Source organism: Callorhinus ursinus, unplaced genomic scaffold (assembly GCF_003265705.2).
Source record: "Callorhinus ursinus isolate GAN/ISIS: 27379988/994484 unplaced genomic scaffold, GSC_fseal_2.0 scaffold19, whole genome shotgun sequence".
NCBI lineage: Eukaryota > Metazoa > Chordata > Mammalia > Carnivora > Otariidae > Callorhinus > Callorhinus ursinus.
In genome coordinates this window covers 20,505,826-20,517,530 of record NW_027397081.1, presented here as the reverse complement: position 1 = coordinate 20,517,530, position 11,705 = coordinate 20,505,826, and the positions used below count along the sequence as shown (strand labels likewise).

Genomic DNA, 11,705 nt, shown 5'->3' with positions numbered 1-11,705 from the left:
GCACCGGGCTGTGATCCTAGCGACATGAAAACAGAGCAGCTTCTTGGGTAGCTGGGACCAGGACTTCATTCCTGGAGCTAGGAGCAGAATCCAGGGGCAGGGCTTTCGGACTCCTCCCTCTCCCTCCCGAGTTGGCAGCCTTCTCTCACTCGGGCTTACAGAACACTAAGTTTACCTCAGGCAGGGCTAAGCAAAAAAAATCCTGATTACAAGATGAAAATAAGCAGATTTGTAAAGAGAAATTTATTGCTAAAAATAAAGCAGCTAAAGTTTTTCCCAGGGAACACTGTCACCACAGGAGTCTCCATGACAAAATGTGTTGGTATGTCCTTCGCTCCTGAACTGCTGTCTTCTTCCATATTTGGAGTTTTACTTTAAGTTAAATGACGTGGTATGCGACCCCCTCCTGCTCAATCTGAAGACGGAGTCGGGCTACACTGTGACAGAGACTTCAGGTGCTGCAGGTGAGTGTCCACCAGGGGTTCGTGCGTCAGGAACACGGGCTCGTAAGAAGACACGAAGGGTGTGGGCTGAAGCTCTGGAAGGTCCAAGGATCCTGGAGAAGAAAATTCCTTCAGTTCCACTGCTGCCTGGGAATCTCAGGGGACTGATCAAGACACACGGGTGTCCTTTCAATTCCTAACACCCTTAATGTCTGTCAGCCGAATCTTGCCCTTGTTTGGTAACACAGGACAGAAACTTAACTTTTACAACAAAGAAAACCGTGGCCAAAATAGATTACGTGATTTGCCTAGGGTTATACAGTATATTAGAGGGAGAGAGTGAGAATTTTAATTCTATTATTTCCAGTCCAGAGTTCTCCCTGTATCACCCAAGGCCAGATCCCTGATGGTGCCACCCATTTGTGGTGGGGAATCCACCAAACACAGGCGGGACCAAGGCCATGACCTGATCCCCTTCGCTTCATTTGAAATGTCAGTCCTGCATGGTAGATTCTCCCCTGGAGCCCCGCCTGGGTCTTACTTAGGTTAGAAAAAGAGAAAGCCTAATTTTTTCGTGGGCCCCGCCTCACCCCGATGGCAGCCACTCCCCATGACTGCCACCAGCACTGCTGGGGAGCCCGGCAGGCCAGCCAGCCCGTCCTCGCGCCCGGGGCTCTCTCTGGTCGGCGCAGCAGAGTTTCTATCCCTTGCTGCCCAGCTATTTGTAGTAGTCCACTCTGAATGAAGAGCAGAGGGCGGCCTAAAAACAGTCCATTTTCAAACCAGAAGGTAAAGTTGAGATACCTGGCAGAATGGGATCGCTATGATCTTCACCAAAGGCCTGTCTCTGAAAGGCTTCGAAGCTTACACTTGCATCATTCTCTGGCAGCCCTTGGGGTGGCTGCCCGTCTCCGGGTTTCCACACATCAAATTTCACCCACTGGTAACTGCAGGATCAAGGGGCATTATTGTAAGGGGTGTCTGTTAGCCGTAATAAGCCATTCTTACTTTCAGAGAGAGCAGGTATTTTCTCCTCTAGGTCTCTCCCATATATACCTAAAAATCATATTAACAAAGTAAGAGAAGATCGGTGTCTGCAGGACTTCGCAACCCTTTTGCTGTCATGGTGCTCACAGACACTGGTAATTCTAGTACAGTGGGGGGCTGGCTCCTGCTCAGTTGAGGCTGAGGACTAACACTGAGGCACACTGGCTATGGAGCAAGCACGCTCTGCACACAGAGGCAGCTCAGTAAGCGTGAGAACGAGCGAAGCAGTAACTGCCGGTCACAGTGCTCTCTCAAGGGAATGGATTTGATCACACTTACCTGACGCATTTTCGAGCTCCTGGACAACTCTGGATCAGGTTGTGAATAGTTGGATGAGAAAACCCAAAAAAGTCAGCTCCAGACGGAAGCAGGTTGGGCATTAGTTTCCCCCTAAATAGGCGAGGAAGGATTTGTAGTTTACAAGTTGAGAGGGAGAGGAGAATGGGTTTAGGAATGGACTGTGGGTATGAATGCAGAGAACACACTTTCTTGACTTGGATACTCTGGAGAAATCCAAAGGATTTCTGGTAAATATAAAGGATGCAGGATAGCTTTCTATAGATGGGGGCTCTCCAGACATTAAACACAAGAACGTCTCACTGTACCACAAGGGGATCTCTTTAGACTTGTCTGTCTTCAAGCTTCAACTTACAGAGCAGCACTTATGGTCTTGAGCAGTTCTGCGTGACAGGCATCTGCAGAAGAGGTGACAATGGCGTTCTGGGGGTCATCTTCAGGAACAATTTCAAACTGAGAAAGGTCAAAGGGCAATGAGATCAACCTCGAAGGAGGAAGTAGTAGAAAGTCATCCTACTGTAACTACTTCTTCACTCTAGCTCTTGAAGCCGACGTATGACACTAGAAGGTGGGCACAATTTCCTAGTGCTGTTAAAAATTCAAATGAGTCCAAGAAAACACAAAGTCCTCTGTTTCAGTTCTATATACACCCTGCCTGACGGCTCTCCAGTGCTCAACACTTAATTTGTTACATACCTTTCCTATCTACTTACTTACATCTATTCAGTACAAATACAAATGGTATTTTTCTTTTATTTTTTAACGATTTATTTTAAAGGGGGCCAGGGGGGGAGAGGGAGAGAGAGAGAGAGAGAGAGAGAGAGAGAGAAAGCAGACTCCCTGCTGAGGGGGAGCCTGACTCGGGGCTCGATCTCATGACCTGAGCCAAAATCAAGAGTTGGATGCTCAACCATCTGAACCACCTGGCACCCCACAAATGGTATTTTAGAAATACATGAGATCAAATAAGATCATGTAATCTTATGTTTACTTTGTAGTATCTAGGAGGAAGGCCATTTTTACTGCAAGCCTCATTTATTTTTTGAATTGCAAAATATCTTGAAGCAAATATCTATAATATCTATATCTATAATATCCATAATATTGAAGCAAAATAGCTATTAAAAAAACCCCTTAAATCAAAAGTATACTGAGGAATTTTTGCCGAGAAAGTATTTTTGTAACAAATACTATCTAGCCAACTTAATTCCTTGACCAGTTTTCTATAAGTTCAGTGAATTTTTGCAAAGAAAATATTTCCGTAAGAAGTTCTATTTAGCCAATGAAATTCCTTGACTAGTGTTCTATAAAGTTCAGTTAAACAGTATCCATTTTTCCAAAGACAATGCACAGATGGCTAACAGACACATGAAAAGATGCTCAACATCACTCATCATCAGGGAGATACAAATAAAAATTAACAATGAGGTATCACCTCACACTGGTCACAATGGCTAAAATTACCACAGGAAGTAAGTGTTGGTGAGGACGTAGAGAAAGGGGAACCCTCGTGCACTGTTGGTGGGAATGCAAATTGGTGCAGCCACTCTGGAAAACAGTATGGAGTTTCCTCAAAAAGTTAAAAATAGAACTACCCTATGATCCAGCAATTGCACTACTGGGTATTTATCCAGAGGATACAAACATAGTGATCTGAAGGGAAACATGCACCCTGATGCTTACAGCAGCATTATCAACATGGATAGCCAAATTACAGAAAGAGCCCAAATGTCCATCGACTGACGATTGGATAAAGAAGAGGTGGCATATACACACACATACAGACACACACACACATACATACACTAGAATGTTACTCAGCCATCAAAAAGAATGAAATCTTACCACCTGCAATGACATGGAGCTAGAATGTATTATACTAAGTGAAATAAGTCAGTCAGAAAAAGACAATATCCTATGATTTCACTCATATGTGGAATTTAAGAAACAAAACAGAAGAACATGGGGCGGAAAAAAAGGAGAGGCAAACCATAAAACAGACTCTTAACTACAGAGAATAAACAGGTTTACTGGAGGGGGGAGGTGGGGGGGTGTTAATGGGTGATGGCAATTAGGAGGGCACGTGTGATAAGCACTGGATGCTGTATGTAAGTGATGAATCACCAAATTCTCCTGAAGCTAATATTACACTGTATGTTAACTAAGTGGAATTTAAATAAAAACTTAACAAAAACCAAAACAAAAAAACCAGTATTCAGCTTTTTAATGATTACTTTAATCAAATTATTCCAAACAGGATTAATTTATTTTCTGTATATTTTCGAACAATCACGTGATTAATCATTTTTTAGAATCCAAAATCTACTTTACTGAGTATAGTTTCTGCAGCTGTTAAGTTTTCTTCTTCTTTTTTTTTTTTTTTTAAGATTTTATTTATTTATTTGAGAGAGAATGAGAGATAGAGAGCACGAGAGGGAAGAGGGTCAGAGGGAGAAGCAGACTCCCTGCTGAGCAGGGAGCCCGATGTGGGACTCAATCCTGGGACTCCAGGATCATGACCTGAGCCGAAGGCAGTCGCCCAACCAACTGAGCCACCCAGGCGCCCTGTTAAGCTTTCTTCTGCAGTTTTTTTTTTTTTTTTAATTTATTTGACAGAGAGAGAGAGACAGCAAGAGAGGGAACACAAGCAGGGGGAGTGGGAGAGGGAGAAGCAGGCTTCCCGCCGAGCAGGGAGCCCGACGTGGGGCTTGATTCCAGGACCCTGGGATCATGACCTGAGCCAAAGGCAGATGCTTAACGACTGAGCCACCCAGGTGCCCCTCTTCTGCAGTTTTTATTTCAATTATACTGTGTCATATTTTAGAGCTCTTTCAATTTTGTCAATAATTGTGAGTTTTAGTCAGTGGTTTTGTTACTTCAACCAATGACATATGTTGCAAATTGAAGATACTGATGGTTTATATTTATTTCTTAGCCATGCATGAAAAAAAACGCAAGTAATTATCTTCAAATATTCCAGGATGGCTCTCTTATTTGGTACTGGGTCATATCAATTCCAATCTTTTATATTCTACGCACACTATTCTGTTTTGCACAAAGAGCAAATAAAAGGCCAAAATCTCATATTTTGGTCTTGGAGAGCTTTCCTTGTTTGTATGTGTAACTCTACTTCATTCTTTTAACTGCTACATAATATTACATAAGGTGGATAAATCTTAATTTTTAACCATTCTCCTACTGATGCGTATTTCAGCTATTTCTAATTTCTTGCCATTGCATACAATGCCATAATGTATATTGTTATATGTAACTCTTTTATTCACATTTGCACATTTTTCTAGGAAATACTCAAATACCTAGCAGTATTCTGGGTCAAAGGACACACATATTAAACTTGTTGATATTGCTAAGTTGCCTTCCAAAAGACTGGAAATCTTCACTCATACTAAATGCATACTTGTTTTCCTATACCCTGACCAACACTAAATATTATCAATCTCTCTGCTGTTTGCCTATGAGCAAAGTAAGACCTTTTTATTTGCATTTCCGTAATTGCTAATGAGGTCCGTCCTTACCAACCATCTGCACTGTTTCTATGAAATACCTGTTGTATATCTGACTCCTTTTTATATCTGACCACAGGAGCACTTTATCTGGATATTAATCCACTGTTATATATTTTCTTCCTGTTTTTTGCTTGAGTTTTAACTTGGATTACTGGGTCTTTTGTCATTTATTAAATTTTTAATGGTCAAATCTCACTATTTTCCTTTATGGCTTCTACATTTCATGCCTTGCTCAAGAAAAGCTTTCACCTGAAAGATTATAAAAATATTCTTTATATTTTCTGTTAACATATAGTATAAAGCATTCTATAAAGCTAAAGTAATTAAAAGTCCTATTAGCATTTATAAACAAAGAGATGAAAAAGAACCATCTGGAAGCATACTCAAGTATAATATGCATTATATGCACACTAGAGATACCACTTCATGTTAGTTGGAAAAAAAAGGAATTAAACCTCACAATGTACCTGAAAATAATGTCCAGAGGGTTTAACAAGCTTTAAAAAAAAAAAAAAAAGGAAACTAAAAACCCCACAAACTCTTCTTTTCAGAAATATTTCAGCAGTTTGTCTTTAAAGAAATTAGGAATCAGCTTGTCGATATCCATTACAATCCTATTAAATTTTGATTACATTTGCACTGAATTTATAAATTTGTTATAAATATGGTATATTGCTACAATGAGTCTTTCTGTTAGAGTACTTTCTTTTGTTTTTGACTGTAAACCATACAACATTGTCTTTTATTATTTATGGGTTTTAAAAATTATTTCCTCAATCTCTCCATACACAGGCAAAAGTAAGTATACTGTTTAACATACTGGAACTGGGAAATATTGACCATTGCCCAGAGAAGGGAAAATTATCCCTCAAACATGCTTAACCAGGAGGCCAATTCATCTGCCGACCTCCAAGAACATGGAGGTGAACATGATAGACAGACTGTCCCCCATCTGAACCTTCATTCACCACCATTTGATAACCCTTCTTCAGGCCCAGATCAGCAGCACATTTCTTGCCAACAATCATTAAAGGTCCAAGACGTTCATCATCATCTTCTGCTACAGAAATCTGAGATACAGGTTTCTTGGGTACCACCAGAAAATGAGTTGGTGCTTGAGGGGAAAGCAAGACACTGGTCATCCTCAAAAATGATTTTGGCTGGGATTTCCTTGCTAATGATCTTCCCGAAGATCGTGTCGCCACCAGGCCGCGCGGCCTGTGCTTTGGCGATCTCATCTGCCATCTTGGCCTCCCTCCTGCGTGGCTGCCCCGGGGAGAAGCTCGAGAGGAGGGAGGAGCCGGGGCAGCCTGTTAGAGGACTTTCTAAACAGAACTCCTCCAATGGTCAGGTCATCTGAACACTCCCATGTACCTAACAGCGCTCTAACCAGGACTGGGGCAGGGCAGTATCATCCACGTGCATCAGGCAGGCTCTCAGCTTCTGCTCCAAGGTTCCTTTCCTTGCCTCTACCTCCTTCCACCCAACTTTCTAGTGACCTGTAACATCACCAGACAGTGAAGCCTGGAACTTTGAAAATGGTCTATTTTTTCCCAATGATCAGAGGGGATGGTTGGGGAAAATGAACTGCCTCGAATCACAGCAGTGGGAAGGATGAACAAAGGTATTTCATAAGACTAAGGTTCATGTCTCCCAGGTCCTTCAGAGTGTGTGCAATCAGAAACCAATATGTAGTTTCTTTGCTTCCTCCATTTGGGTCCTTCTTGAAATGGCAGAGTATCAAAATCATCGTTCTGGTATACAGGCCTGCATGTCACACGTCAGCAGGCTTGCTCAGCCTCACAGTCACCATAGCAACAGTACAAGCAGCAGGGTTCAAAGCAAAGGGCGTCAGGAGAGTCAGACAGACAGATTCAAATCCCAGCTTGAGCACTTAATAACAAAGGTCTGACTTAGGGCCAGTCGCTTTTCTGCATCTTGTAGTTACCCAAATGGTTATTATAGGTATGTACTCTAAGGGTCAAAACAGGTAATACCTATTAAGTGGCTGTCACAGAGGTTAGGTTCTCAAAAAAAAAAAAAAAAAAAAAAAAGGAAAAGAGTGGTTATTCGTAGAGTGGGTACCTGAGGCTGCATGCCACCATCCTTGATCTGGCAGGTATACAGACACTTCTGGTCCGGGCACTTGACACTGGCATATATCCGAGTACTGCAGTAGCCCACGGGGTAGATGGCGCGCTCATCATGGAAGCCAGGTCGGTCGGTGATGATCTATAAGAAAGAGTCCCCCAATCTGCGACTGAGGTCGCTGGAGAATTCAGGAGTCCAGTGTACTGTGGTAGCCTTTAAGACCACTTTGGGGCTGCAAAGAGTGACTCGAATCACAGAGAGAAAGTGTGTAGGCTGGGCAGCAGATAAAACTGACCTGGTTTCCTAGGCACTGGAGGTTTTCTGGGATTGGTCTGGATCAGCAAGGGGCTGCGGCTAATAGGAACAGGGAGGGAAGGCTCAACCCCATTCCCATATTTCTGATTCTCCTCTCTATGTATCGCTGGTCTCACTCACCTCCCCCAGGCTATATACTGTTAGACCCCCCAGTCCGATGGGGAACACAGGCCGTCCTGAGGGATCCAGGGCAATGGGCTGAACCAGCTTGCGAGCACCTCCCTCCATTTTCTTTTTCTTGGATGTTTTCTTCAGAACTGAAACGCAAATCTGGGGTCACCCACTTTAGGCCCCTCCCAACACTGAGGGGAAGGGAAAAATTTACACATGAATGCTAAGAGCAGTAAGCCCATCCTGCTTCTATATACTCACTGAATGGGCACATGGGACTTTCCCCCAAAGCCCAGAGTATCTTTCTAACCCACCCACCTGGCAGTGGCTAATTTTAATATTAGTGCCGAGGACCTAAAAGGCTTCCACTTTTTAAGACCTCTTACTTCATTTATCAGCTCAGAAATTTCCCAAGCCACCTGTGTGCTCAAAAGGCTACCTAGCCCATTTCCCTGCCTGTAGGAAAGACTGAGCTGAAGGCAACCTGGAGAACTGGGGGTGTGTGTGTGTGGAGGAGGCCTAAGCCTGCTCCCTTCACATTTAACCAGGTCTGTCTAGAAGTCCTCCACCCAAAGTGGCTCTAATACACTTGCTTCCCGAGGGCTATTAGGGCTATTTAAGGATCAGAGGAGGGTTTAAGGATATCTGTGGTTGTGTGTGTCTATCAGTTAGTTCCAGGTCTTTGCCATTAGTCATTGGGCCACAGGGGCAAGTGATATCCTCTCCCAAGGTACCTTCCAGTTTGTTGTTCTCTTTGCCTTTTTCTTTTTTCTCCTTCTTGGATTTCTTCCCAAATGGTTCCTCAGCCCCAGTGCTGGGCCCAGAAATGGACCCAGCTCCCTGTATAGCTCCCACAGAGCTGGCCACACCGTAAGTCAGGGGCAAACTGGAGCTGTGGGCAGGGGCTGCAGTCTGTACCTCCCCTTCTGTTAGGGCCTGAAGCTGGAGGAGCTTCTTTAGCAAATACCTGAGGTTGGGAAGGAAAGGGAGCAGAGGTATGAACTTCTGGTTTATCTCAATCTGGTATTTTATTCAAGTACTGGAAAAGCCAGAATTATATACTAAGATTATTACACTCATAAAAATAATGTTCTTGGGGCCAGGGAATAATGAAGCTCCAGAGGACAATACGTCAAGGAGCCAAAGATAAGGACCGTAGCTTCTCTCTCTTGCATCTCTAGATGTTGATGATGAAAGGTGTTATGCTTCCAAAGGGCACATACCAGGACCTGTTTATGTATATAGTTTATATATACCCACTGTGCTTTGCATAGAGTAGTATGTACTAAGTATTTGTGGAATGAGAGGCAGTTTCTTTTATCCCTTCTCGTTCTCTCCCTTGGTGAGTTAAAAGAAGATAGCTCATTAGATGTGGCAAGAGGGCTGTGTTTGCAAGATGAATAGAGGAGCTGTCTCATCCCCAGGGTCCAACACAACTTGGGTAAATGGGAACCAGTACTAGATAGAGGTTGTGAGTTTCTCTGTACTTGATCAGTAGCCAATGGGTTGTAATGCACAAAAATTCCACTGGAGAAAAATTCCCAGAACAGTAACACCATATCAATCACTGAAAATGTGATTCTGAACACAAAATGAAGGCAGCTCACCGTCTTTCTTCTTTTGCTTTAAGAAATTTTTCCTCCAGACGAGCAATTTCATCACAAATAGCAGCATTTTCCTTTAAGAAAAATTTTTGGATATAATCACATAAAAAGAGTAAAAGATCAAAGTATTACGCTGGGAAGAGGAGCTGTATTTTCTTTTCTTTTTTTTTTTTTTTTTGAGAGAGAGCTCACACGCAGGAACGAGATGGAGGGGAAGGTGGGGGGAAAGGGCTGAGGGAGTGGGAAAGAGAGAGAATCCTAAGCAGGCTCCATGCCCAGCGAGGAGCCCAAGACAGGACTCGATCTCATGACCCTGAGATCATGACTTGAGCTGAAATCAAGAGTCAGGGGCTTAACAGACTGAGCCACCCAGGCGCTCCAAGAGGAGCTGTATTTCAAACCAAAGAAGTGTTGCTGGGTGAGAAGGACGAGCTACTCTACCTTGCAGACAAACTATTAAAAAAACCTACAGTAAAGGTAGAGTCAAGTTCCACTATGGGCAGGGTAATTAATAACTTATTGAAACTGGAGCATATTTGAGTGAAAAGGGGGTGCTATTAACTATTATGCCAGTACAGTATGGTAGACAAGGGTCTCCTAGGCAAACCAAGATGTATGATCACCCTAATTAGGGTATTGGCAGAGAAAAGGGCATACTGCTTAAATCCATATATGCTTAGATTTAATCCTTACAAATATGAGAAATATCCGTTCCTAAGTGCCTTGACTCTTGGGGAGCTTATAAAACCAACCTAACCCGAAGCATCCCATGGAATGAGAACCTTAAAGAGAAAAGCCGGACAGAATAAAATCAACTCTAGTATGCAAAATTCTTAAACTTCATAATCTACTTATGTGTACTCAAGTATCATCTTTCTGACTCAATCTGTTTCCCAAGCATCAGTTGTAAAGGAAATACTCTCATCTGGACGTTCCACAAGTGGACCTCAAACTCTTAAATGTTCAGACTTTAGGTACCTCTGACATGTAGAGGATAAAAGAAAGGGACTGGCCAACGAAGTATCCTTAAGTCCTCTTAATTCTACTTTCTTCATTTGTCTCCAGAGCACACAGCAAGTGCTAAAGAGAGGCTTTTGGAAAGAACGTTCTAATTTTCAAACCTTCCCTTATCCTTCCAAAAATGTTGAGAGATGTTCAAAGCTTTTGGTAGAAAGAAGAGGCAAGGGTGGTGATTCAGCCATGGAAGCACATTCGAGGACTCCAGTCCCTGTTTCCCAGCACTGAGGCAAGCTGGAGCAAGCCAGAATACCGCAACACACGTTGTGGCTGGCACGCCAGTTCACTTAATAAACTCAGTGCCTCTACAATAAAAGAACAGCAGAAATACTTGAGAGACTCAAGGGATTAGAAGGGAGGTAAATTACTGAAAGCTTCACGAGGAAAGAGGTCAGTTGCGTGTATTCGGGGTGCTGGGGCATAGGCTGTGTAGCGGAAGTAGTAAACCAGGACCAGGGTGTCTAAGTTGGAATCAGGGCTCTGACACAGTGCCCTTGAGCAAATCATCTCTTTGGGTTTCAGTGTAGCCATTTTTAAAAATGCCTCACTCTAGGATTCTCTTGAGAATCAAACGCCTTTCCAAGAGTTCTGCGGTAAGAACGACAATGACTGAAACTCACTGGCACCTCTTTTAGGTGCCAAGCACTTACTTCACTTTCCTCACTTAATCTTCACAACTCCGAAAGGTAGTTGGCTCTCACGGGTCGGGAAAGAGAAGAGAGAGTACAGAAACTACCTAATTTGTCCAGGACACAAGGCTAACGAGAAGTAACGTGTACTGCAAAAGCTAACACTACTGTTCCTGCCACTCTGGGAGGGGAACGGTGTGGGGAAAGATGTCGCGAATTATGAATGTCGAGGCGGAGAAGGGCCGAGCGACGGTCAGACTCACAAACACGGTGGCTTTGGCCGCTTTGCGCAGCCGCAGGTACTTAAGCCGGTACTTCTCGTTCTGGCTCTTCTTCGGGAGCTTTTTCATCCTGGCCTTGCCGGACTGCAGCGGGGCCCGCGGCGACGAGGCCGGGCCGCCCAGCAGGCTCATGGTCCGGCCCCGCTACGGGGCCTCCAGGGCGCGGCCGGCATCGGCTCCTAGGCCGAGGAGCGCCGGCTTCGTCTCGTCTGGGCTGCCGGGATCCGGCCTCTTAGGAATCTAGCCTTCCGGAACGTTCCCAAGGCGGGCGGCTGGGCCAGAAGTCCGGCAACCGGCCTCAGCCCCGGGCCTCCCCTCACTTCCGCGTCTGCCTCGGAAGTAA

At 44.0% G+C, this 11,705-nt stretch overlaps 1 protein-coding gene and 1 pseudogene across 1 annotated transcript; both read right to left on the bottom strand.

The window, feature by feature from the left end:
* Positions 1-228: 228 nt before the first annotated feature.
* Positions 229-11,703, bottom strand: TBRG1 (transforming growth factor beta regulator 1). Its single transcript, XM_025893467.2, has 9 exons — positions 11,345-11,703; positions 9,439-9,509; positions 8,566-8,798; positions 7,841-7,977; positions 7,400-7,546; positions 2,143-2,240; positions 1,770-1,880; positions 1,248-1,390; positions 229-556 (listed from the first exon to the last, which is right to left on the bottom strand). Exons 1-9 carry the CDS (start codon positions 11,492-11,494, stop codon positions 411-413), a joined length of 1,236 nt encoding a protein of 411 aa, XP_025749252.1. The 5' UTR covers positions 11,495-11,703; the 3' UTR covers positions 229-410.
* LOC112840235 (adenosine 5'-monophosphoramidase HINT1 pseudogene) lies at positions 6,017-7,386 on the bottom strand (annotated as a pseudogene).
* Positions 11,704-11,705: the final 2 nt, after the last annotated feature.

Excerpts from the sequence above, each read along its gene's own strand:
- TBRG1 (XM_025893467.2), bottom strand. The coding sequence starts at position 11,494 with ATGAGCCTGCTGGGCGGCCCGGCCTCGTCGCCGCGGGCCCCGCTGCAG. Across the intron at positions 9,510-11,344 it reads CGGCCAAAGCCACCGTGTTT|GAAAATGCTGCTATTTGTGA; the intron begins GTGAGTCTGACC and ends TTTTTCTTAAAG. Across the intron at positions 7,547-7,840 it reads CAGTATATAGCCTGGGGGAG|ATCATCACCGACCGACCTGG; the intron begins GTGAGTGAGACC and ends TCTTTCTTATAG.